This window comes from Echinops telfairi, unplaced genomic scaffold (genome assembly GCF_000313985.2).
Source record: "Echinops telfairi isolate 266 unplaced genomic scaffold, ASM31398v2 ScPeMD7_443;HRSCAF=831, whole genome shotgun sequence".
Classification (NCBI taxonomy): domain Eukaryota; kingdom Metazoa; phylum Chordata; class Mammalia; order Afrosoricida; family Tenrecidae; genus Echinops; species Echinops telfairi.
In genome coordinates, this window is record NW_022104341.1 from 76,057,464 (window position 1) to 76,083,584 (window position 26,121).

At 38.2% G+C, this 26,121-nt stretch overlaps 2 protein-coding genes across 11 annotated transcripts in view; one reads left to right on the top strand and one right to left on the bottom strand.

Annotated features, from left to right (window-relative positions):
* The window catches only part of NRDC (nardilysin convertase), a 76,513-nt gene extending 56,262 nt beyond the window's left edge, over positions 1 to 20,251 (top strand). The window contains exons 17-33 of the mRNA XM_045291758.1: positions 900 to 1,004; positions 3,348 to 3,471; positions 3,988 to 4,074; positions 6,248 to 6,367; positions 7,134 to 7,185; positions 8,068 to 8,218; positions 11,798 to 11,925; positions 12,629 to 12,791; positions 14,829 to 14,860; positions 15,109 to 15,247; positions 17,347 to 17,394; positions 17,673 to 17,725; positions 18,219 to 18,302; positions 18,725 to 18,815; positions 19,027 to 19,143; positions 19,821 to 19,910; positions 20,024 to 20,251. Of these exons, the coding sequence (XP_045147693.1) occupies positions 900 to 1,004; positions 3,348 to 3,471; positions 3,988 to 4,074; positions 6,248 to 6,367; positions 7,134 to 7,185; positions 8,068 to 8,218; positions 11,798 to 11,925; positions 12,629 to 12,791; positions 14,829 to 14,860; positions 15,109 to 15,247; positions 17,347 to 17,394; positions 17,673 to 17,725; positions 18,219 to 18,302; positions 18,725 to 18,815; positions 19,027 to 19,143; positions 19,821 to 19,910; positions 20,024 to 20,224 (1,785 nt within the window). The 3' untranslated portion in view covers positions 20,225 to 20,251. The remainder of the gene's footprint in view (positions 1 to 899; positions 1,005 to 3,347; positions 3,472 to 3,987; positions 4,075 to 6,247; positions 6,368 to 7,133; positions 7,186 to 8,067; positions 8,219 to 11,797; positions 11,926 to 12,628; positions 12,792 to 14,828; positions 14,861 to 15,108; positions 15,248 to 17,346; positions 17,395 to 17,672; positions 17,726 to 18,218; positions 18,303 to 18,724; positions 18,816 to 19,026; positions 19,144 to 19,820; positions 19,911 to 20,023) is intronic.
* Positions 20,252 to 20,880: 629 nt separating this feature from the next.
* The window catches only part of OSBPL9 (oxysterol binding protein like 9), a 158,860-nt gene continuing 153,619 nt past the window's right edge, over positions 20,881 to 26,121 (bottom strand). For all 10 annotated transcript variants that reach the window (XM_004699432.4, XM_004699431.3, XM_045291890.1 and 7 more), the window contains 4 exons: positions 23,307 to 23,385; positions 22,789 to 22,880; positions 21,797 to 21,932; positions 20,881 to 21,562 (listed from right to left, as the gene is read on the bottom strand). In XM_004699432.4, coding sequence (XP_004699489.1) covers positions 21,488 to 21,562; positions 21,797 to 21,932; positions 22,789 to 22,880; positions 23,307 to 23,385 — 382 coding nt within the window. In that variant the 3' untranslated portion in view covers positions 20,881 to 21,487. The remainder of the gene's footprint in view (positions 21,563 to 21,796; positions 21,933 to 22,788; positions 22,881 to 23,306; positions 23,386 to 26,121) is intronic.

The following is a 26,121-nucleotide window of genomic DNA, read 5'->3' on the forward strand; positions in this document are numbered from 1 at the left end:
CAAATGGGTCTTGGGTCCCCAATCTGCACTCCCCTCATTCACAATGATTTGATTTTTTGTTTTTTGATGTCTGATACCTGATCCCTTTGACACCTTGTGATCACACAGGCTGGTGTACTTTTTCCATGTGGGCTTTATTGCTACTGAGCTAGATGGCCATTTGTTTACCTTCAAGCCTTTAAGACCCCAGACGCTATATCTTTTGATAGTCAGGCACCTTCAGCTTTCTTCACCACATTTGCTTATGCACCCATTTGTCTTCAGCGATCGCGTCAGGGAGGTGAGCACACAATGATGTGATTTTTTTGTTCCTTGATGCCTAATAACATCCCTTTGGCACCTCGTGATCACGCAGGCTAGTGTGCTTCGTCCATGTGGGCCTTGTTGCTTCTGAGCTAGATGGCCTATTGTTTTCCTTCAAGCCTTTAAGACCTCAGACGGTATATCTTTTGATAGCCGGGCACCAGCAACTTTCTTCACCACATTTGCTTATGTACCCGCTTTTGTCTTCAGCAATCGTCTTGGGAAGGTGAGCATCATGGAATGCCAGTTTAATAGAACAAAGTATTCTTACATTGAGGGAGTACTTGAGTGAAGGCCCAGTGTCCATCTGCTACCTTAATACTAAACCTATAAATATGTACACATAGATCTATTTCCCCATCCTCTGTTTAATTCTTCTTTTTTTTAAAAATCATTTTATTAGGAGCTCATACAACTCTCATCACAATCTATACTGTTTAATTCTTAATATCAGATTCTTAAGCTATAACTATTGAGGTATTTGGGTATATTTATTTGGAAACTTTCAGGTTTTTTTTAATGCTTTGTAATTTATGCTGTGATAATTTATGTGTAATTACCAGGGCCTGTTGTGAAATAAGTTTGCCTCTTTATAGACAGATCCAGTTGAGTATGTGGAAAACATTTGTGAAAACATGCAGCTGTACCCAATGCAAGACTTTCTCACTGGAGATCAACTTCTTTTTGAATATCATCCAGATGTAAGTAAATTTCTAAAATTTGCTCTTAGGGATGAGGATGATGAAAAAGTATAGGGATGTACCTATGAACTATGAAATGAAGAAAACTTGCTTATGCTAAACCAGCTTATTTTGTTTTCATGAATATAAGAACTATTAATAGTTTTATGGATTAGTTTTAATGATTCTTGCATGATTACATTTTAGTATGAAAAGGGGAAAATCAAATTTTCTTTTTGAGTGTTGAAATATCTAAAATAGTTAAAGTAATTCTGAAGAATTTTGTGGTTTAATTGATCATACTCAACAGTGTTTTAAATTTACCTTTTAATTTAAGAGGAGATTAAGAATTATCTAAATGTAAAACAATTAATTGTATTGAAGATATTTACCAAATAAGAAAGAAAAAAACTCCCTGAATTAGAAATAGTTGGTCAGGGTCTTCACTACACTTGAGGAGCAAATCATATTACTTCATAAGAAGGGCTAGTTATCTTTGGATGGACAATCCAAGACCGCTACCCAAAAGAAGAAGCAATGCCAACGATTTGTACATAAAATAAAAATTCAAGCCTGAAAAAAAAAAAAAAAAAAGAAGGGCTTCAAAAAGTTTGTGGAAAAATTCCATTGTCATTTAATTCTATTTTTCCATGAACTTTTTGAATCTTCCTCATTATGGGGCAAAGACCACCCAAGGTAGTTTCACTTTTTAAAGGACTATTTGTCAATGTATGGGGATAATTTTAGGTAGATGTAACTCAGTAGGTGCTATTAGCATCTAGTGAGTAAAGGGTGAATATTTTACAATGCAGAAAATAGTCCCCCACAACAAAGAATTATTCAACTCAAGGTTTTAGTGGTGCTATGATTGAGAAACCTTGGTATAAGGTATTCCAAAATGATTTTATTTTAAAGCGAGGAAGATACATTGTTACTCCAAATGGTTGTGCCCAGGGCTCTAAATTTTTTTCTTCCAAATCCACCATTTTTTTCTAGCAGAAATCATGTTACATGGTAATTGACATCTAAATCTAAGCCATAAAATCCTGAGTTTAGTTAATTTCATAATTAAGAGATTGTTGAAGGAAGCCTTTCAATTTGAGATTTAAATATTTTTCTAATCTTTGGGTATGAGGTACAAGCAGTATCCAGATTACAAACAAGTTCAATTTTTTTTTTTCAATCCACAAGTTCAATATTTAAGTTAATCTTTATGATGAATCATTTCATATCTTCATTAGTTAGTCAAATGTTTGTCTTACTGGATCATATATAGTGTGCCTTTCTATGCATTAAAAAATACTTCTAGAGATATAAAAACACTAATATAATAATAAAAATGTTTTAGCATGTATTAGAAGGTAACAATCACTTATTATTACTATTGATTGTATGTTGCCCCAGTCTTTTGGGTAACCCAAAAAATTGGTATCAGGTTCAGGCTTGAATTCAGATCTATCCCTTTCAGCCTCTTGATTGTGGTCAAGTGGTGCCTGGCCAAATAGTTCATAGTGAAGTTGGGTCCTTGCCTGCCACCTTACTTACTGCCCATCCACAGGGAGTTGCCATTCTAGTTAGTACTAGAATGACAACTGTGGGAGAGGTGCCAACCCACTGCCTGCATTACATGTCCTGTATTCCCAGTAGGCCCCCAGCTTCTGAAATGGGGTAGGGACCAAGTGGGTTCAGAGAGCATCTGCTTATCTGCTGCAGGCTGAGTCTGGAGTTAGGCCACCATTCCACCCTTTCCTTTGCACCACCCCTTGATTTGCATTGAGGAAAGACATAAAGGGGCCAGTTTAGAACTTGGGTTATATGGAAGTCAGAGTTTGTAACCCAGAAACTGCCTGTACATACCCAAGAATTAGTAAAAATACATAAATAATACATGGTGGTTAAGAACGTTTTTTTTTTAAAAAAACAGTATCTAAAACTTAGGTAGAGTTATATCTTGCCACTTCAGTGTTCTGTTCAACTTAATTTTTAAGTTAATTATTTAAACATTTACCTCTTGAAGCCAATTGTCATTTCCGATAAAATGTGTATACCTTAGGCTTTTTTTTTTTTTTTTTAGGATTCTATGAAATAACGTGTGTTGTATACTGCCTGGCATATAGTAAAGGCTCAGTAAATGACAGACTTTTTGCTAGTACTGTTGGTTTGTAGGATTTGAGTTGAACCCTGTTTGTCGCATTATTATGAAATATGAAGACATTGATATATTTATGAAGCTTTGAGAATTTGAACACCTGAACTATAGGTACTATGAGCTCAGGTTGCTAAGATCTTGGGGTTACCATTCAATTAGAAATGTATTGGATTAAAATTGTTTTGTGTTTGTGTCCTCTTCTACCCCTATATTAGGTCATTGCCGAAGCCCTTAATCAGCTAGTTCCTCAAAAAGCAAATCTTGTTCTTCTGTCTGGTGCTAATGAGGGAAATTGTGACCTCAAGGAGAAGTGGTTTGGGACTCAGTATAGTATGCAAGGTAAATATTTGAACAATTTTCCTATACTTAGATGTGTCGGACTCACCTGAGATTTTCACATTGCAATAATTTTTACACCTAAACAAAAAGTATAATTAAAAAACTGTATTTTGACATGAAAACTGCTTGTATTACTTTGAAGTAACCTGGTTTTTACTCTTTTTATATAACATATAATAAGGAGTGAAAGGTCCTGTTTGTTTCCTTGACTTTTTGGTGGCAGAATTTTAAAAACTATTTACTGAGAAAAATGTCTCAAATGTCAGTGTGCATATGTATTTCCTGAAGACCTAAGTAAAATAGAATCCAATTCAGTAGGTCTAGCGTGGGGCTTGAGATGCTGCAGTTCTAACAAACTCTAAGATGTTATCGATGCTACAGGGACCACACTTTGAGAACAAGATTTTATTAAAAAGAATTGGTTTGTGAAGGCCTTTTGATGATTGGGTTGTTATTAAGAGATAATTGCATCTTTTACTAGGTCAGTTTTTTGTTTTTGTTTTTAATTCTCCACAGAAATTGAAACCTCTTGGACTGAACTGTGGAGTAGTAATTTTGAATTGAATCCAGAACTACATCTTCCAGCTGAAAACAAGTACATAGGTCAGTGAAATAATAATCACTTCATATGCTTCATCTGGGTACTGAAAAACACCCACTTATATAGTAGTATATTATGTTTTATGAAATATAAATTTATAAAATTTGTATTTGAGCTTGTTAAATTCAAATTTGAGCTTTTTTTGTTTTGTTAAGTTTACTTTTCCAAATGAGGAAACTTAAAGTTTAGAAAAATAAAGTGATTGGCTAAGACTATTGAATTGGTGAACCGAGGAACCATGGCTTAAATCCTAATTCAAAGATTCTGTGAAACTCAAATTTTTTTCTTCACCATCATAGATGATCCCACCCCATAAGCCACTTTCCTTAGGAATTGTAATTATCTTATCAAACTATTCTAGTGTTTCTAAAACTACAGGTTGCAACCCCTTTAAAGGATCGTGTAATTAATGTAATGGGTATACAAATAGTGTTTCAAATCAATGTAATTGAGTATAAAAAGTATTTTTAAAAACCGAACTAGAAAAACAAAAACCCAACTAGACTGGAAAGTAGCAGAATGTTTCATTGTTTGGGGCAGGAGTGTGCAGATGTGCAGGGGGCGTGGGAGGGACTCCAAAAAGTGTGTGGAGAAATCCCATTATTTGTAATTCTATTTTATCAATTATTTTTTGAAGTTCTTTCATATATTGAACGGATATTATTTTCAATGTGAATGAGGGGAAGGGTGGAGTGGAGACCCAAAGCCCAACTGTAGACAATTGACCATCTCCTTACAGAAGGGTCACAAGGAAGAGATGAGCCAGTCAAGGTGCAGTATTTAGCCCCGTTGAAACACACTTTCTTCTGGTTCTTTAATGCTTCCTCCCCCCCAACTATCATGACCCCAATTCTACCTTACAAATCTGGCTAGATCAGAGCATGTACACTGGTACAGATAAGATCTCACATAACATAGGAATCCAGGACAGATAAACCCTTCAGGACCAATAATGAGAGTGGAGATACCAGGAGGGGAAGGGGAAGGTGGGGGAGAAAGGGGGACCTGATTACAGTGATTGACATATTACCCCCTCCCAGGGTGATGGACAACAGAAAAGTGGGTGAAGGGAGACAGAGGTCAGTGTAAGACATGAAAAATATATAATTATCAAGGGTTCATGATGGTGGGGGAGGGGAGAAATGAACTGAAACCAAGGGCTCAATTGGAATGAAAATGATGATGACAACTTATGTCATTATGTGACACAATGGGTGTAAGTATGGATTGTGAGAAGAACCCCCAATAAAGTGATTTTAAAAATGATTAAAAAAATAATAATACAATAAAAATCGAGGTTAAAACTTATAAAAAAAGAAAGACAATACCCTGTGCTTTGTATACTATCATTCATAGGAAATAATATAATCGTTAAAAAAAATCATCCTGAGGGAAAAAAAGAACTTTGTTTTAGATGGGTTATATGTGTGTTATCTGTCCACTGTTTTGTAATGTAAAACCTATACTAACTGTGGGCTAGAGAAAAAAAAAAAGGAAGTCACTGATTTAGATAAAAGAATTCATAGTTGTATATCACCATATTAAAAAAATTTTTTCTGAAAAATTATTTCTAGATAATACAATTCATTTCTTAGACTTCAATCCTAAGTGACCCAGTTCTTTTTTTAATGTATAAATACAGCCAACTGCTCCCCTCCTTTGCTTTTAATTTTCCCTACATTAACTTTTTGTTCCACAAATGTTGATGAAATACTTTTTTTTTAATTTATTAATTGAAAAGCCAAGTTTGGGCTTGAGACAACCATTGCTAATGTTTCAGATGGCCATGTGGTTGCCAGAAGGCATTCCCATTCAAGAGTGTGCTCATTCTCAAATTGCTTCAAAGAGTTCATGGAGAAATTGAAGTAAAAGATAATTAAATTCTCTGTGAACCTTTTAAAGTCCTCCCATACAACTGTCCTGACCAAAGAAAGTCACTCGCTGAATATTTTCTTTGAGAAAGGGAGCAAAACATAATGTGAAAGGTGACTCAACATGACAAATTATTAGCTATCAAGAATTCATTTGATTGAAGACAAAATTTTTCTACTAATTTATTGAATTGCAGTATTTGAGTTGCTTATTTTTGTCACTAAGTCAGACTTCTGAAACCAAGTATAAATCATGGGAATCCTCTTCAAATACCTGAATTAATAATTACTCTTCTTTTGGTAGCCACGGACTTCACATTGAAGGCTTTTGATTGCCCTGAGACAGAGTACCCTGTTAAAATTGTGAACACACCACAAGGTTGCCTGTGGTATAAGAAAGACAACAAGTTCAAAATTCCCAAAGGTAAAAAAATGTTTTATTTTCCTTACGGAAGTGAAATGAGTATAACAAATCTTTTTTGTTATACTCTTTTTTACCCTTCCTTTTCTATTTGAAATAAAGACTTTTTTTCTAGGCTTATCTATATTATCTATCCAGATACATGCTGCTCCCGTACTGTCACAGAAATTCCTGTAGATACTCCAGATTCCATTAGAAGATTAAAGATTCTAACCTAGAATGAAATTATGTTCTGCTATTTTTCTTTCAGTTATATAAACATAGAGCCAAATATCAGGCTATCTTAAAGAATTAGTGGTGTTATTTGAGCATTATTTTAAAAAACCAGCTATGATAAATGCATCCCAAGGGAAATATTTCTTAGGCATTATAGTCCAGTCCAGCACTACAAATGTGAAATCTCTCCTATCTGTTTTCCCTCTACCTCTTTTTTTTGTAGTTTAAAAGTTTAGGATATAGCTAAATGGATTCTAAAAGTCCTTGTCATGTATCATGCAAGCTTTCTATTGTTTTTTTTAAATTTATTTTCTGTTCTTATTTATGAAATGAAAACTTAAACAATTTTGAATCATATAAAATGTGATTTGATGACATTTATTGGATATCTCTTATCTCAAACACATTTTTAATTTGGAAGGTATTTCTAATATTTCCTGAATAGCTTATAAAAGTTTCTGGAAGTGTTCATAACTATTCTGCTTTCTTGGAAAGGCTTGCTATAACTTTTCTGGCATTATTATGTTTTCTTATTGACGTTCTTTTTTCTCAGCATATATACGTTTTCATCTGATCTCACCTTTGATACAGAAGTCTGCAGCAAAGTAAGGAACTAGCTTCTTTCTTTTTTAATTAAAAGATCATTTTATTGAGGGCTCTCATAGCTCTTACAATAATTCATACATCAATTGTATCAAGCATATATGTACATATGTTGCCATCATTATTTTCTAAGCCTTTACTTTCTGTTGAGCCCTTGGTATCAGCTCCCCCCCCCCCACAGTGACCCCTTGTTAAATTATAAATTATTATTATTTTCATATCTTACACCAGTAACTGTCTCCATTCCCCTGTGGTTTCTGTTGTTCAACCCCTTAGGGAGTGGGGGATGATGGTGTATAGTTATGTGCTGATCATTGCAATTGGTTTCCCGCTCTCCCCACCTTCCACCCACCCTCCTGGTATCGCTCTTCCAATTCCTGTACCTGGAGGAATTGCCTTCATTTCTAGAAAATAACTTTTATTGAAAAACTAAATTGTGTTTTGTTTTATTTTGAATTATCCTTTTATCCTGTCATTACTAATGCTACATTGCTAACTGGTTTGTTTTTACTTTTCCCCCAAAGCTCTGTGTCTAGTGTACTAACCATTGAAATGGAACATCAATGGAGTTTTGTTTACTCCTTGTGTAGTACAGATATCATTTTCTATGTAGGTATGGTATGGAAAGGGTTGGGAAGCACAGCACTGCAGCACGTCCCGAGTTGTTTCCAGTTCATAGAGGCCCAATAGGGTAGAGTAGAACTGTCCCTGTGGGTTTACAGGCCTAAGGTGCATTTACCTTTGAACTCTTAGTTTATAGTTTTATATACTGGAGTAGAAAAGTAAAGCCTTTCTAAAAGTTAAATTCCTTGCTTTAAATTGAAACAAAAAATCCTTTCATTTCTTACCAACTGCTGATGCTATTCCCATTTTATACTTCTCAGTGTGGTCCTCTTTGATATCTTTGTCAACATCCTTACCCACAACCTTGCGGAGCCAGCTTATGAAGCAGATGTGGCACAGCTGGAGTATAAACTGGTAGCTGGAGAACATGGTTTAATTATTCGAGTGAAAGGATTCAACCACAAACTACCTGTAAGTACAGATGTTCTGTTCTCTTATATAGAGCTCTAAGATATAGTTGCTGGCCTTCCAGCACCAAGAATGGCAAGAAGTAACAGGTAATGTTGTTTAATGTGTATATCTTGAGTTTTCTTGACTGTTGACAGGTGTTCTCACTTTGCTGGGCAGTACATTAACATACATTTCATTAAATGTTGGCAGTGCACGCAAAAAGAGCCCCTGCTTTGAGCTTACTTTCACTTCTATTTCCTATCAGTTTTTCTGCAGCCAACACAGACATTTAGGATAGGTTTGAATTTAATTTCATACCATGCAACAATAAATTTAAAGTACCTGCAGTATTAATAAGGAACCCTGGTGGTGAAGTAGTTTAGCATTCAGCTGTCAACCAAAAGGTCAATGGTATGAATCCACCAGTTGCTTCATGTGGCAACCTATTCCCATAAAGGTTTATAGCCATAGATAGGTAGGAGCAGTTCTACAATGTCCAATGTTCATTTAAAACTAAAATTTTCATTTCTGTGTCTTTTTTTGTACTTTCCCCCCTCCGTTGTAAGTACTTGTATTTTGTTTTTCTAACAAGTTTATGAGCCTTTTAAAAAGCATATCTTTATCTTGTCTGAAATTTATCTCTTGACAAGAAATGTCCTCCAGAGATGTTTCATAAAACTTCATAAGCAGGCAGATCTCTAAGGGGAACAATAACATGACTGGGCCATGCAAACCTTAGAGTAATCAAGTATACAAAATCAAAAGGGCAGTATTCACCCAAGGACAACTTGTACAAGGGTTAGGAAAGAAAGGAGGAGGGGGATAAGTGATGGCACACTGAGAGAATTTCAATGAATAAATGAAACAAAATATGCATTAGATGTAAAAATGATGATCTGCTCTCTAAACCTTCACCCATTTCACACTAAATTACAAGCAAAAAATAAAAGTTTGGAAAGCAAAAGCGTGGGATACTAAAAAGCTTAGATCATCAAATTCCAAGTAAAATAATATATTGTATTCAACAAACAAAGTTATTACCTAGGTTTCTTGAGTAAAATAGTTACTGTATTAATGTTTGAGGAACTAGGTTTGTATCTGAAAGAAAGTTCTAGGTGGAAAGGACCTTGCCAGAAGTTAGACATTTGCTAGGTGGGGATCAATTCTATATTTTACCAAAAACCATAGAGAAGAGTAAAACAATCACCTTTATAAAAATACTTCTTTCCCAGGAAGGGAAGATTAGTCTTAGGAGGAGGTAGCACCATAGAATATTTTAATTTTGCCAGAGTAATGTACTTATTCGTTAATCATTTAAATTATTGAAAAGCAAAGATGTTCCTTTGAGAGGACTAAGGTGCACCTCACCCAAGCCATGGTATTTTCAGTTGCTTCAAATGCATGTGAAAGTTGGGCACTGACTAAGGAAGATTGAAGAAGAATCAATGCATTTGAATTGTGGTGTCGGTGAAGAATATCGAAAGTACCGTGGACTGACAAAAGAACAGCCGGAATGCTCCTTAAAGGCAAGGAAAGCAAGCCTTTGTCTCACATACATAGGACATGTTGTCTGGAGAGGCGAGTTCCGGGAACTGGTGTTGCTTGGTGTGAAGCGGAGGAGGGGCAACTAAAAAGAGGAAGATTTTCGAATCTTCAAGATGGATTGACATGGTAGCTACAACAGTGGGCTCAGACTAACAATTGTGAGGAAGCTGCAAACAGAGTAGTGTTTGTTGTTTTACATAGGGTGCTCCGCATCAGAACTGACTTGATGGCACCTAACAAGAACATTCATGAAATATAATGTGATTTAAGATATTAACAAGTAGAAGCTTAATACAGTAGTTGAAGCTTAATACAGTAGTTGTCATTTAAGGAAGTATGTTTTGAAATTACTTGGAGAGCTTTTTAAAAATACAGACCATTAATATGATTCATTTTATGAATCTTACTAGCCTTGACTCAAAGTGAGTTGTCAGCTAAGTCTGCATGGAAAAGGCACAGCAGCCACTGTCATCAAAGGATATTAACTATAAAATCCACTATCAGAGGGGGAAGCTATATTAGCACATGAATTCTGAGCATCCAGTTTGTAGAAGGCTATATGGCTGACAGTGAATGCCCAAAATCCATTTACAAAATCCCCACACAGACTAAGTCACCATTGAATTCACTTAGTCTTTGACCAAGATGTGAATTTTATTGTCCCCAGATTTAGTTAGGTTAGAATTTAATATCTTACCATTTGTTTTCCCCTTTGGCCCATTTTAAACTTGGTCTAGGTTTTATTGCTTTCTGTTCTCTTTTGGGTTGAGGCTTTTCAATGTCTTATTCTGTTGTTGGGTTTTATTTTTAATGTGAAATTCCAGATAGGTAAACCTATAGAGACAAAAATTTGATTAACAGTTTTTTAGTTTGGTGAGAAATGGAAGTTACTAAAAGCAAAAAAAAAAAAAGTTCTAAAATTGATTGTGATAATGATTGCACAACTCTTTAATATATTTAAGCTATTAGATTATGTGATACATTAATTATATGTCAATAAAAATTGTTAAAATAATAAAACCTTCTCTAGGTAAAAAACCAGAGAGCTGTTTCACATAAAGATTGTAGATGCAAACATTTTAAAAGAATTAAATCCAACAATATAGCAAAAAGATTAATTCACCGTGACCAGATATGCAAGTGATTCAGTTCTAGGAAATTGATGACCATAGCTCATTATAAAGCAGCTTAAAGGAGAAACACAATATGTATAAACTGACAAATGTGAAATATAATTTAGTAAATTTCAGTGTCCATTCCCAATAAGTAAGGGAAGAGTAGTAGAAAGAAATTACTTAAAAATTTTAATAAAAAAAAAAAATCACAGTTGTACCTATTACACTCAGTGTTGAAATGCCAAATGTTAAAGCCAGGAACAAGCTAAGGATACTTACAGTAACCTTTATTCATCCATCATTTTTGTGGGAGAGTTTTAGGCTAGTTCAGTAAATGAAATGTTTGGTCATTTGTTTTGAAAAGAAAATGTTTTTTCCATTGCAGATTATATGATTGTATTGCTAGAAAACATAAGATGGTGCTACTAAAATTTTTAAAGAGGGTTTGGTGTGATGTATCTGGCAATATATCACAAAACAGTATTTCTCCCTATCTGAAGCCCTCATGGTGCTAACTGACAGGTTGGCATTTCAAATCTAACAGCTTCTCTATGGGAGAAAGATGTGGCAGTCAGCTTTTTTAAGATTTACAGTCTTAGAAGTCCTGTGTGGTTTAGAATCAACTTGATGACAGTGTTAAGTCCCCCCCCCCCACAGTTTGATTGGCAAGTAATTTATATATCACATAATTCAATAGTTCCGTCATATCCCACAGATGAGTTTTTTAAAGTTCATATGGAAGGAAAAGAAATGCCCACAAAATGATTTTAAAAGGGAAAATTATTATTTTAAATTAGATGGTTTTTTGAAGATTTTTTTCCCCCCAGACACCTGGACCCATGTGGATCCCCTGGTAAAACCAAAGGGAAACATTTTTCCCTCATAAAACAGTGGATTTCCATATTTCACCACTTAGAATGATTCTTTCTTTTCCTCTTAGCTACTGTTCCAGCTCATTATTGACTACTTAGCTGAATTCAGTTCCACACCAGCTGTCTTTACGATGATAACTGAACAGTTGAAGAAGACTTACTTTAACATCCTCATTAAGCCCGAGACTCTGGGCAAGTGAGTATAAATGGTATCAATTTATGAGGGCCTGAAAGCATTTGTCTTCCTAAGATCAGTGCAGGAGCCCTGGTGGCAAAATGGGCTTATGTTGAAGTGCTAACTAAAAGAAAAGGCAGTGGTTCCAACCTACCACTGACAAGAGTTCTACTCTGCCCTCTAGGGTTGCTCCAGTCGACTCTGTGGTCAGAATTGACTTGATGTCAGGCTTTGAGTTTTGTTTGAGGGGCTCAGTGTGGGAGATGGGCCTGCAGTGTCCAGGTTGGTTTCAGACATGTTAGAATTGGGCTATCGTTTGGGGATTTAGTTCATAGACTTAATTGGATTTCTAACTCCAACTGAATTAGTCTGTATGTAGGACTGCTGAAGCAATCTGCTGAAATTAGTTACAAGCTCAGCGTACAGAAGGCTATTAGTTTAAATTGGTGTATGACTGGGCAAACTTGATTTTTCTGGCAACTTGACTCTTGTATTTAACATTTTACTTTGATTTGTTCACTGCTACAAGTATTCATGAACAGATCAATAGAGAAAGTATATACTTTAAAATGTTTTTTTTAAATTGATATTGTTTTCCCATCTTAAATTGTGATGGAAATTGTCTTTTTTGAAACAGACTGCACAGGAAGTTGACCAAATATTTCTTTATTCTAAAATTTTAATTCTCATAACAAATACTAATTTTCTTTTTCCCTCTGTACAGAGATGTGCGGCTTTTAATCCTGGAATATTCCCGTTGGTCCATGATTGATAAGTACCGGGCTTTAATGGATGGCCTCTCCCTTGAGTCTCTGCTGAGCTTTGTCAAAGAGTTCAAGTCCCAGTTCTTTGTTGAGGGCTTGGTACAAGGGAATGTCACAGGCACGGTGAGTGTGAGGGGCTCTGTTGCTCTCAGCCAGGTCTGAAGGCAGTTGGGAGGTCCTGGAACTGCATGAGTTCTTCCCAGAGGAGAAGTTCTGTAGTTATTGCAGGCAGTATTATTTGAATGTATTTAGGAGGCAACTTGGCCATTCTGACAAAACGTCCTGTTAGGAAGGAGAGTGCCAATAACGGACCAGGGCTTTTAGTGAAATGGGGCAGATATATGCTATTTATGAAGATTGTATATGGAAGCCACAAACGGTTTAATATTGTTTAGACATTAAGTATTAGCAGATTGGTTATCAGTTTAAACCCACTCAGTGGCACCTGAAGGCCAGGCCCGGCAATCTGTTTGCAAAAGCTCACAGCCTTGAAAGCCCTGTGGACCAAATCTCCGTACACGTGGGTCACCAGCATCTGTTTGATGATAATAGCAAAGGTTAAAGTGGGAGGAGGGCACTGGTGAGAAAAACACACATATATAAATAGGAAAAAGCTGTATGTCAAACATATTAGGGCAAAAAATTTAAAGATAATAGAATTTTCCCATGAATCTTTTTAAAGTCATTTCTTTGGCAAGTTGTGTGTCAAGCCAAATAGCGTTGACTCGATCCTGTAGAACTGGGTTCAGAGAGGATTTTTGGTTAAGAAGGATGACAGAGACGTTAGTTAAGAGACTTAAAACAGATGAAGTGAAAATGTAGTCTTGTCTAAGGCAAAAGAAAGGAAAACTCGGTACTTAAGAAATAATGAAGTGTAGAAAGAAGGTGGCCTAAACTCACTGACTGATGAGAAGCCATTTATGATGGTGCACGGATTTCTGACTTAAACTATTGGGTTGGTGAAGGATTGGGAATGAGGAGTTTGTTTGGACATGTATTGAGTTGGGTTTATCTCTAGGACCATGTAACTAACAAGCCTCTTCTAACCAAGAGTGCTTGGGCTAGAAGGTTATTTCACTTCACCGTCTCCCAGTTTCTCAGTACTGGCTCTTTGTTAGAACATACAAATGATCACTTGAGACTATGGCTGCAATACTTTTCACTTTCTTAAAATTCTCACTCCCCAAAACTTACCCACAGAAAAAAAGTTAAAAGTTTTGACCCGCAGAAAGAAGTGTAGGAACTACCACCTGCTCCTTTGAGCATAATAATTCTAGGCAGAGACTATTGGATCAGAGGACATCATAAGATGAATTGCCCAAAGTTAAAACCACTTAAGAGATGAAGTCATTCCTCCATTTCTTAAAAAAAAGACAAACCAAAACTGCCTTCAAGTTAGTCCTGACTTAATGATCCTATAGGACAGCGGTTCTCAACATGTGGGGTTCCAACGACCCTTTCACAGGGGTCGCCCAATTCATAACAGTAACAAAATTACAGTTATGAAGTAGCAATGAAAATAATGTTATGATTGGGTGTCACTACAACATGAGGAACTGTATTAAAGGGTCGCAGCATTAGGAAGGTTGAGAACCACTGCTCTAGGACATCCTAGTTACAGACTATTGGACCAGAGGACGTCATATGATGGATTGTCCAAAGTTGAAAGCACTTGAGGGTCATCCTCGATTTCTTTAGAAAAAGACAAACCAACAACTGCCCTCAAGTTAATCCTGATGCAGTTCCCTAGGGTTTTTGAGGCTGTAAATCTTTACTGGGGAAGACAGCCTTATCTTTTCTCCCTCTGAATGGTTGGTGGAGTCGAACTGCTGATACTAGGCTCTGTTAATAATAGGCCCAGATTCTAAGACACAATCACAGTTGTCCAATAGGTAACCTGGCACTCAACAATTACATTTGATCTAATGGGGAAAGTATTGCAATATATTGAACAGAACACAGAAAAGGAGCTGTTTAGTTTAAAACCTACTTAATATTCAGCAAATATAATCAACATTGAGTCAGTAAATGACTCGTCCAATCAATGAATGACTTGCCTAGAGTATTAATGCTATACAAGCTTCTTCAACCATTAAAATATTAATATAAGTTGGTTCTGGGTGTCAAGGTGATCTAATCTAGTTTTCCTTTCTATCCTAGGAGTCTATGGATTTCCTGAAATACGGTGTTGAGTAAGTATTAGTTTGAATTTTCTCTCTCGGAGTTTTGTGTTCTTACTAGTGAGATTCATTGAACTCTACCACTCAGTTAATTAGTATTAAACCCACAATTGAGATAATTCTTGTGGTAGATTTTCTTGAGGATGTATAATTCAGAGCAATTCAGAAGAAATGGTGGAAGGCTTGGCCCTTCTCAATCTGTGGGTGTGGGTTAGAAAAGAAAGGCACCGTCTCAGGGACCCACCATGATTCTCTTGCAGCAAGCTGAACTTCATCCCTCTGGAACAGGAGATGCCTGTGCAGTTCCAGGTGGTAGAACTGCCCCGTGGCCACCATCTATGCAAAGTGAAAGCCCTGAACAAGGGTGATGCCAACTCTGAAGTCACTGTGTACTACCAGGTCAGTTGGCCCCATTGCACCCAGCCATCCTCATGCATGCTTTAAAGCCTGGTGAAGGCCCAAAGTACATGGGAATAAATGAGGCAGTAACCCTCAAGGCCTTTTGTTTTAGGTTATTTGTGCTCTTGTAGCAGCTACATTTAAAAAGGTTGTTCCTGTAAGTGAAAAATAGGTTCTTTTCGATCACAGTGAGGGGTTGCTTTATTAGTCAGAGGATCAGAGGCCAGAATGTGGATGAAAAGCAGCAGAGTATATTTTTTTGGGGAAAAAGACAAAAGTATATACCACCAAAAGCAAACCCAACTGCTATCGAGTCATTTCTAAGGGACAGGGCGAAGCTGACTCTGGGTTTCCTTTTCATGAGAATAGAAAGCCCTTTCTGACAACAGACAGATGTGCTGTCATAGTTAAAGCAACTGAGAGATAGTATTTATGACTCACTTTTTTGGCTGATAAATCGGTTTAGTTCCTTACTTGCCTGAGCTCTTATCACCTGCAACTCTACTCCTTTTGCCCTTAGATCCTGTGCTTTTTCCACACCATTCTGAAAGGGTGGGATGGGATGTAAGATTTTTCCAATGGATCTCAATTTAGCCCATAACCTTCGTTTAAGCTGTTTAGCCCCACCCACTTCTAGGACTCAGGGTCATTCCTAAATGTATGCTTGCTCTCAGACTTCCAAAATTCAGGGCTACTAGTTGCTCTTACAGTACTACTTTCCCTGCACGATCCTGTCAGGTTCTGTAATGAACGCCTCATTTGGGCTTTGGTCACAGCTCCATGGCCTCCATGACAGTGGGTTTGGTTTTTATATAGCCTGTCACCTTCGTCATCATTTTGTTATGTTTCTGGCCCTGTTCCTGAGTGTTTTCCTCATTTTGTCTTGGTTTGATTGTCAGAAGCAAATATGGTTAATCAAAGTTTAGTGGAGTCACAGTGATTTTGGAGCTCAAGTGATAGAGCTTTGTCTTTCTCAGCTTGTCTGTGCACCCTATCCACCTCTGGCTATAGCATTCTTGCCTGGGCCTTTTCCAGGGTCTCCACTTTTTTAAGTTGAGATGACCACCACGTTTTAAACTCAATGCTCAGTTGGGGCTCTTCTTAACCTGTCTCAACATTTCTAGTGCCTGTGACTGCTTGCAACCCAAAGAGTACTTCTCCAGAGTTTCCTACTGTTCAGGGTTTCCTACAAGAATGTCTATGGAGATGTTGTCTAATGATAATTAGTAGTTTCTAATATAAACTGCTTCCTTTAGCAAACCATGTCTCACAGCAGTTTGAACTGTGAACTTTTATTACAGGGTTTTGACTGGTTTTATCACAGCACTTTTCATTAGTCAAACAGGAAATCTCTGTGCTGTCCAATCAAGACACTTCTGAAGTAGGAAGGAATAAAGCCTGTGCCGGAGAACCTGACACTGGGATGCATTAGTAATAACTCTGCTTGTTGGCTTCCTGCCCTCTTTCATTCTGGAGTCGTTATTTGCAACCAGTAGGATTAGGTCCCGGAGTGTTTTTTTCTTGTATCAACTGATTTGGGCCCGTGTGTGTGACTGCAGCAGCTTTTTTTTTCTACCAAGGAATGGATCCAGATACTCTTCGTGATCCCTCCCCATTTATTTCCTGCTTTCCTCCTTCAGAACTTTGAACTTTAGTGTTTGATTTTAGAATGTGTCCCATAAGAGTTACAAGGATAAGAGTTGACAGGTCTAGGATTACTGGACTAACCTTCATGTCTACCTGCAGTTCTATGCTCGAATTGGGAATGTAGATGATCGAGAAAGATACCCGACTTCACAGATCATCAGACTAATAGGGAAGCAGATATGGAACCAAACTAGTGACATTATGGCAGTTGAGGGTACGATGAACTCTTCTGAAGGAGTGAAGGTGGTGATAGTAAAGATGCGTGAGTGAGTGGTTCCCAGAACCATATACACTCGAGAATAAGACCACCTGAAGATCAGCCGAGGCACCTAATTGTACCACAAAAACTGTAAAAAAATGTGCTGAAAACTCTGGTTAGACACAAGGTTATACAGTATCTAAAAACCCTATTAGCCACTTTTTCAGGTGTTCTGATCAAGTTCTTCTTTCAGTCAGGTGCCAGGAGTCTGAGAGAATACACTCTTATGGAGCTGCTTGTGGTAAGTGTGGAAGTAAGAGTCATGCTCTATAAAAGGTCTGGCCTTTCAGGCTGGGAGTTAAGGACTTCTTGGGGTAGTCAGAGTGCTGTGATTGGGAGGAAAATAGTGTTCAGTGTGTGACATGGTCATTTAGTATTCTTACCCAGTGTCAAGTGTGGACAGGGCACCTACGCCATTTAGGAAGACAGGGAGGCTGGAGCTGGTGGGGCACTGTGGGAAAGACATACAGGTTTCTTTGCTGGGAAGAGTTAATTGATGGTTAATATGTTGAATTACAGATGCACATGGAAGAGCCCTGTTTTGACTTCCTTCGAACCAAGCAGACACTTGGGTAAGTCTGGTCAGCAGGGACAACTGTGCTCAAATAATGAGTCTACAGTTGGCTTTATGGGCTTGTTGGAATCATAACTGAGCAGCTTCACTCAGTCTCTGGTGTTTTCATGTTTTAGTCATGCCTACTACCGTATATACTCGAGTATTAGCAGAGAGTATCAGCCGAGGCACCTAACATTAACCACAAAAACTGCATAAAATGTGTTGAAAAACTCAGCTTATACTCGAGTATATACGGTAGTTAGAACTTTGGGATTTGGTCAGCTTTCAAGATTAGCAAGAGAAAATGCTAGTCTGTGATTCTTGAGGAAAGGAGTAAACCTTCAGAAAAAGTTCATATACATAGCGCTGTGAGGTTTCCAGGTATAAGTGGGATCCTCTTTCAAGACCTTCAGATCTAGTAAGGACATACAAACTTTTTCTTCCCACTCGTTTCTATTGCCTTTAAAGCTAGGATCCTGAGCTTATATAATTTATCATTCTGGCTTTAGGTATCATGTCTACTCTACCTGTAGAAACACATCTGGGATTCTAGGATTTTCTGTCACCGTTGGGACTCAGGCAACCAAATACAAGTGAGTAAATGGATAGTATATGGGCCCAATTTGTTATTCCGGAGTACTCTGTAATACATGGAGGGTACATGCTGTAAACTCAGACCTTAAAACCCATATGTCTAGGGGCTTATATATGAGCTGGATCTAGGCCTAGTCCCCTAGGGGCTGACTCAAGTCCTGTGGTCATTTGTGGGGCAAGGACCTGCCATTCATGGCTCTCACTGGCTCAGTGTGAGAATAGCTAGATATTGGGCAGGATATGGGTAAGAATTCCTCCCCATTCTCCTCTATCACCCTGGGAGCAGAATAATGAGGCTTGCAAAGAAACACTTTAACTCTTTGCTGGAATATACCTTAACTTTCCTGGAAAAAGCCTTAACTCTCTTTTGCCTGTTCCAGAATAGGTCTCTGATTACTTAATTGAATGTGTTTTATTTCAGCTCTGAAGTTGTTGATAAGAAGATAGAAGAGTTTCTTTCTAGCTTTGAGGAGAAGATTGAAAATCTCACCGAAGAGGCATTTAACACTCAGGTCTAGTTTTTGGCCCTTGGCTCATCAGCACTGGACACATTTTTAAAAGCACTATATTGACCTGTTTTGGAGCCTATGGGCCCCTGTAATCTGTCATCTCCCAAACTTCATCCATTGAGGGTCTATCACACGCCACACTGGACAGTACCAAGTGTCTTCCTGTGGGAGCTGTGATGCCATGGCTGAAGGTCTGTCTTTGTCGTGAAAACAGGTTACAGCGCTGATCAAGCTGAAGGAGTGTGAGGATACACACCTTGGAGAAGAAGTAGATAGGAACTGGAACGAAGTGGTGACACAGCAGTATCTCTTTGAACGCCTTGCCCATGAGGTAGTAATACCATTTTATAGTGTGACTCTGCACAGACTAATTAGGGACCACGGAGGGACCCCTGGTCAAAGCAAACCAGCAATGTGTGGAAGAGAAATCCTTTCCCTTTTGTTAAGGCAGTCTGGGGCTTTCAGACTGGCCTCTTTCTTGCTGATGAGCATTGTTCAACCTTATACCCCCCTTCTCCCCATTTCAAGCAAAGCACTCTCATTTTGTCCTTTTTACCACAGCTGTATAGTCCTCCCCAGAGTTCTGTGTCTTGGTATCCTCTAAGAATCCTCTGAGAATGTTGATTAGTGATTAATCATTTACCACATAAATCTGTGAGGTACAGAAGGGTTAACATCTTAACTCACTGACTGTAAGGCAGTTTCATTAGCAGGACAAAGTTGTCTTCATCTGTTTGAGTAAGTTACTATGTCACTGAGAGGTGACACCAAGGTGGCTTATATTGCTTTTAGTAGCACTCCTAGTCATGTACGGGACCTACCTGCTCATCTGCCTCAGTGGATCATTTCTTTGAAATATCATGTGTCAGATTCATTTTTTTAGAAGGCTGGGGACAAGTTAGACTTGGGAGAATAAATAGATTTGCTTGATTGCTCTCTCAAAAAAGATGCTTCCAGTTGTATTTTATAGCTTGTTTCTTTTCATCTTACCGCCCCGCCCCTTCTAAGATTGAAGCACTGAAGTCATTCTCAAAATCAGACCTGGTCAACTGGTTCAAGGGTCACAGAGGAGCAGGAAGTAAAATGCTTAGTGTTCACGTGAGTATGCTTAACTATATTATCACCTTGCCCACTTAGCACTCATTGATAAGGGGTTTTCAGGGAACTGAAACAGGTCTTTGTTCTCACCTTGAGTCTTTGAACCCTTTCAGGTTGTTGGGTATGGGAAATATGAGCTGGAAGATGAAAATGCTCCCTCTGGCAAGGATTCCAACTGTTCTTATGGTGAAGTGATGCAGCTAACCTACCTGCCAACCTCTCCTCTGCTGGCAGATTCCACCATCTCCATTACCGATATCAGGGCTTTCACATCAAGACTTAACCTTCTCCCCTACCACAAAATAGTCAAATAAACTGCAGTCTCGTTGGCCTGACCTGAAGCAATGTGTATTTTAAAATGTGTTTGTATTTTACAGTTACGCTACTTTGCCTCAGGGCTTCTGTTGAATTTTTTGCACTGGCTTCCAAGCTTTCCCCCACATTTTCTGTAGAGTCTTAACGAGCCAGGGTAGCAGCTGGAAGCAAAATTAGCAGTGTGCCCGCAGGAGTGCTGGCCTGTGTCATCTCAGTTGAGAATCCAGTTGTGTGGGCCAGCCTGGAGGAGCCCTACTGACCAGCTAACTTATTAATGCCCAGCTACTCGGTACTAATTATTAGTACTTGTTCTTTTAAATGTATTTTTAAATAAAAATAGTTCTGTATCTGTATTTTCCCTTCAGAATGAGGCACTTGCTTCCTTTGCATTCCTTATTCTTTTAAGTGTGACATTGGAAACAGCATCTAAAAAACCATCTCTTCTGGAACCCTGTAAAACAGTAAGATGCCGTATTTTTTAATAAATGGCGGTGAGCTCAGTGAAGACTTGAGAACAGCTTGGTGTAGGGGTAAAAGAACCCAGAACCCATTAAACTGCTATTGGAAGGGGTCAGGAATATATTATTATGACAAGCTAGCTCTGCAAAATAATTGGTTTGATGTTTCAAGATAATAAAGGAAACACATTAAAAAGAAAGATTGGAAAATTTACTTTATGAAGCCTTAAGTAGCACTAAATATAATTAAACTGTGGTCCAGAGTTAAGATACAATGTAATAGCTCAATTCCAAAATAAAAGTTATAGATGAGACCATGAAATTTCCTAACACTTGATTTTAATAACCACTAATTTTCTAAAACAGAGGAATCATTATTTACAGATGGAGTATTATGCACAATTTTGCATCAAGTATATTTTGTATATATGTATGTGTGTGTGTGTGTGTATATATATATAGATAGAACCAAGATGATATGAACTAGGAAATGTCATATCTCAATAGCAGTACTAGAGTGCAGAGTTTGAGACAGGATTATAAATGCTTTTTCAGAGCTTAGTGACATCTGCTTTCAATGCCTGAGTTTCTTCTCAGGACTGAAGTCAAAATCCTAACTGCCACAGAAGAGAGAAGAAGAAAGCTTTTCTTGCTTTAAATTGTTCATCTGCTTCAGCAAGTCCAGTATCCCTGAGATAGGAACCACTGCAATAAGAAGGGAGTGAATAGATTCTCCCAAAGGAAGATTGATTGATGCTTCATTATGCCTACTGCCCTGGTCACCAGGGGTAAACGTTTCCCAATCTAGTGTTTGGCAGCACCCAGGCGCTTCAGTAATGGTTCATCATAAACCCAACATTCTCCATCTTCATGAAATAACTGCAAGAGAAAGGAGGAAAGATTCCATTACACTTGTTATTCTGTATCCACCGTCCAATACACAACACACACACACACTCACTCTCTCTCTCTCTCTCCCCCTCTTCTTGAAATAAGCTTCAGGTAGGGACCAGAGCTCATCCTATTCATCACAAGTTATAGCTCAGGGTCCGGGGGTGGGGGGTGGGGGGAATGACTGGGAGATTAAAGTTAAGTTCCCTCAAACTAGTTTACCCTTGTCTCCCATTGAATTTCCTTCTCTTTCCTTTCCCGGGCTTCTGCTCTTTGTCTTTCTTCAAGTTTATGCTTTGCTTCGGTTGCTGCATCAATGTCTCTGATTTTTAAGTTGAAAGTGACATCTTTCCAAAGGCTAAAGAAAAGAAATCAAGGTGTTAAGAACCTGATGAACAGAGAAGTTACAATCTTGAGAAAGAAAACCGAAAGCCATCCCTGACTGCAACAGAATAGGGACCATGCACAGCAAATGGCTTCCAGTGCTGTAGCTCAGATGAAACTCACCAGGTAAAATGGGCCTGAGACCCCAGAGAAAGAAATAGGGATGAACTGTATATTGGATAGTGCACATAGAGATACCATACAAAGACTATTGATAAATTAAGAAACAAGAATGGTTCAAAGATTTGTCAGACTCCCTTCACATAAGAAATCCTTTAACACTCAAAACAGGAACTTCTAGCACATGACTCCTCATACTGCCAATGAGGGGGCTTACCAAAATTGTGAAAATATTCCATTTTTAATTCAGTTTTTCCCATGAACTTTAAGAAAGCTCTGTCTGGATCTTATTTAGATCCTGATTCAAACAAAGTGAAAGAAAATTGTCTAACATTTTAGGGAATAGGAAAATTAAATGACAATTAGATAACATATCAGAACTACTACATTTTATAAAATGCATGACAGTGAATTTTTAATCATAGAGGTACAGAAATATTTAGGGGTGACAGATAATTTAAGGTGTTAAACAAAACATTAGTCCTCACAATTTTCTATTAGTGCCAAATTTCCCATTATCAGAAATGAGGCAAAATGAGGTGAGGTGACTTAGTTAATGGTTGCAGAGCTAGTGGAATGGAGGTGATGTATGGACCTAGGGGTTCAGAGGTAGTATCCCACCTCGAAAAGCTGCCCCCTGTCCTGTATGTAGGCTACAGGATAAGCACCTCAACAGACAGCTGGCAATAGTTCTAGTTATTTCTCCTTACCAGCGGGATTCATACTCATTCTGATCTTCCAACTTCCTCACTTTCTTCTTTATTATAGGCAACTTTTTGGTATCTATAAAGACTGTATTTTCCTAGAAAAGAGGTAGATGGATGTTTTATTTAAACTGTTCTTGTAGGAAACAGAAATTGTACAGAGACTCTTAGCAGATCTAATAATGAAGGTCCACATATATGTATCCAATGAGTTTCAACAAACATTTCATTTTATAAACAGATGACACCTTCTAATGACCGAGTTAACATTTATCGAATACTTTCTATGTGCCAGCCACACTTTCAGACACATTGTAAAGTATTTGCGAACAAGCAGTGGATTACAAGTGATTCTACTACCTGACTGCTGGGGGTGGGGGTGGGGGTGGGGGTGGGGATGTTGAGGACTGCCTTGGAGAGATGACACTAAAGACTGTCTTACAGGTTAAAGGAAGGAAACCAGAGGAAGGGACAACTTACAATTCAAAGCAGCCTAAAACAGGTGGCAAAGTACAGATTCTTACCCCTGTTGCATATTTTGCGTACATGACACCATTCCATTCTCCTTCAATTGAGCAAAGAGACTTCTTATCATTTGGAGGACTAAACAAAAATGGAAGCATTCATGTTAGTCTCAAACTGAGAATTACTTGGCCTACCCAGACAACAACAACAAAAAAATCCCCCCAAAACTCATTGCCACCGAGGAGGCAATGCTGACACATTAGCAAATGTATAGGACAAAACTCCCTCTTGTGAAAATTAGAAGAGCAACTACGAAGCCTTTGGCAAAAGTAGCTTTAACGGAACATGATTTCTTAGAACCAGTGGTTAGAATGAACGTCCTGGGCAAGATGCTAAGGAACTCTAGGCCCTATGAACACAGTGGTATGGGTTGGACAAGAGAGCCCTGTGCTAGGGCCACAAAAGACTGGGTATAGTCGTTGCCCTTAAACTATTCAAAAACCTGGTTGAGGAAATACTAAGATTCTATGGTAAGTATTGTGGTAAGCGTATGTGGGTGCTGGAGACCAAAGGCAAAACTGCTACGGCGAAGGCTTGGTTTAAGAATGTAATGTTACGTTGAAAGGGAAACTAAGTCAAATGACGTAGTTTGGATTCTTTCCCTAAGAGATGATCCCTTCCTTAAAAGCCCTGATAGGCTTCAACTTGGATATTCCAGCAGTCATTGAATTTGAGAAGATAAAGCATTATTATTACATCAAAAGATAGGAAGAGCAAGGCATTAACAGGGCAGAAAGAAGTCAGAGGCAAACATGGCAGAGAGGGAGGAAAGCTGCTATGACTGGCCTAAATGCAAATGTCCTCCATGATTAGAGTGGGGACAAGGGAAATAAAATAGTAGGAACCAAGGGAGAGATTGTATCCAGTATAGAGGATCTCAAAATGGGCTGAGAGCTCTTGGGGTTTCCCAAGACAAGCTTCTCGGGAGAGCTCTATAAAGTCAAAACTATTTTCATAATATTAACACAAAGTTATTTGTACAGTGCTTTGCTGGGGCTATGTCACATGATACAGCAAGATTTAAATGCAAGAATTAAATGGTTCAGCTGTATTCTGTTAAGTCAGCTGTTAGACATCTGAAATAGACATTATCTTCATCACAGCAGTTACAAAAAGCTTTAGAAAATATTTTTGTATATAGTACTATTTTGCTACTTCTATATGAATTAATAGTTTCATATCTAATTTACAATACAGAAATATTCATGTAATTCACACACGTCATTGGTGGTCCTTAATAGATTTTAAGTAGAAAAGACTCAGAAAAAAGTTTGCAGAAACTGGGTTAGTGCAATCAGATACTGAATTACAAGCCTCTAACCCACGGGCTCTTTTGGTTCACAGCCCTCTGAGGGTACTCTCTTCACTAAATGTTCTGGTAGGAAGTTGTTATGCTGGTCACTGTGAGGATCACTGAAAAGCTGAGCTACCTGTGCCTCTATTCTAGAAATTATTCCATCATCTGCTTGGGGGTGGGGGCAGTGAAGTGGGGGCACACATCTACATTATGGAGGTTAACTTGTGCTGCTTGTTCTCTAAGTCCTGCCTATTTTCTGACTATAACACATTTCTGAATTTTAAATTGGTCCTTATTAAAATTCATCTTGTGTGTGTGTTCATGATCCCACCCTGGTCAGAACTGTTTTGGATCCTAACTCATCCAAAAATCCTCCCTGGAAAACCAGTTGCATGTCTGTTATCTAGACATGTTCCCAATAAGGCCTTCCAGGGCAAAGGAAAGTCCTATGGGCTGGAGACCTAGACATCCCCTTCCAGGGAACCTATCCAACTAACTTGTTGTCCAGACAGCTTAATTTTTCTTCTGACCCAAGAGCATTGAACAGAGCCAAGCAATTGCCTGCAGGGTATGATGGCTACTAGCTTTTCATGCCATATTGGGCAGGGGGCGGGGGCAAAGATGAGGGGCTATGAAGTCTGGGTAGGATGTGTGTGTCATAAACTGCATTATAATGACTAGCTCATGGTCTTATCTGGCAAGAAAGATCCAGGAACTCATGATCTATATATTAGCTAGTTGCGATGAGTGGCCCTGAGTCATTTCCAAATCTGCACAACAGAATACAGGACTTGGTCCTGGGCCATCCTCAAAATGACTGTGTTGGAGTCCACTGGTGCAGCCATCTCCATGCCAGACCTCTTTTACACTGACCCTCCACTTCACGCTTGACTGCCCTCTGCAAAGGGGCTATCACCTGCTCCTGGCTGTGCTGCTTTCTAGAAAGACTTGTATGAGATTCTTTACCGTATAATGCAAAGACATTAAATCTCGATACTCTTCTTTATTCATTGTCTAGCTTTTGCTGATTGCAAACAAGATTGTTTAGGCCAAGTCCTCAGAGTGTTATCTTTGGTTTTTAACATTTGAAAAGAAGACTCTTACAAAGAGATGTGCCCAATGCTTATGACACTAGTTCTTGACTGGGCGTCAAGGGCATTTAATTGTAGATCCAAGTTAAATGAAATTCTTAGCAACTTCAATCTTCTTTCCATCTAACCGGATTTGTTGCTTGCTGGTCCAGTTGAGGATTTTTGTTTATGCTGTGGAATAATCGTTGATCATCAGTATTTCAAACCCTCTTCACTCTCAGCAAGCAAGGCTGCGTCATCTGCATACTGCAGGCTAGTGAGACTTTAACTCAGATGCTGAATTATTCATATAGGTCTGCCTTTCAGAATAACAGCTCAGATTACAGACTGCATTATGTATGATGAAAGGATAATCGTAACACACACCTTTCCTGATTTCAAATCACATCGGTTCTCTTTGAACAATAGCCTCTTTGTCTGTGTACA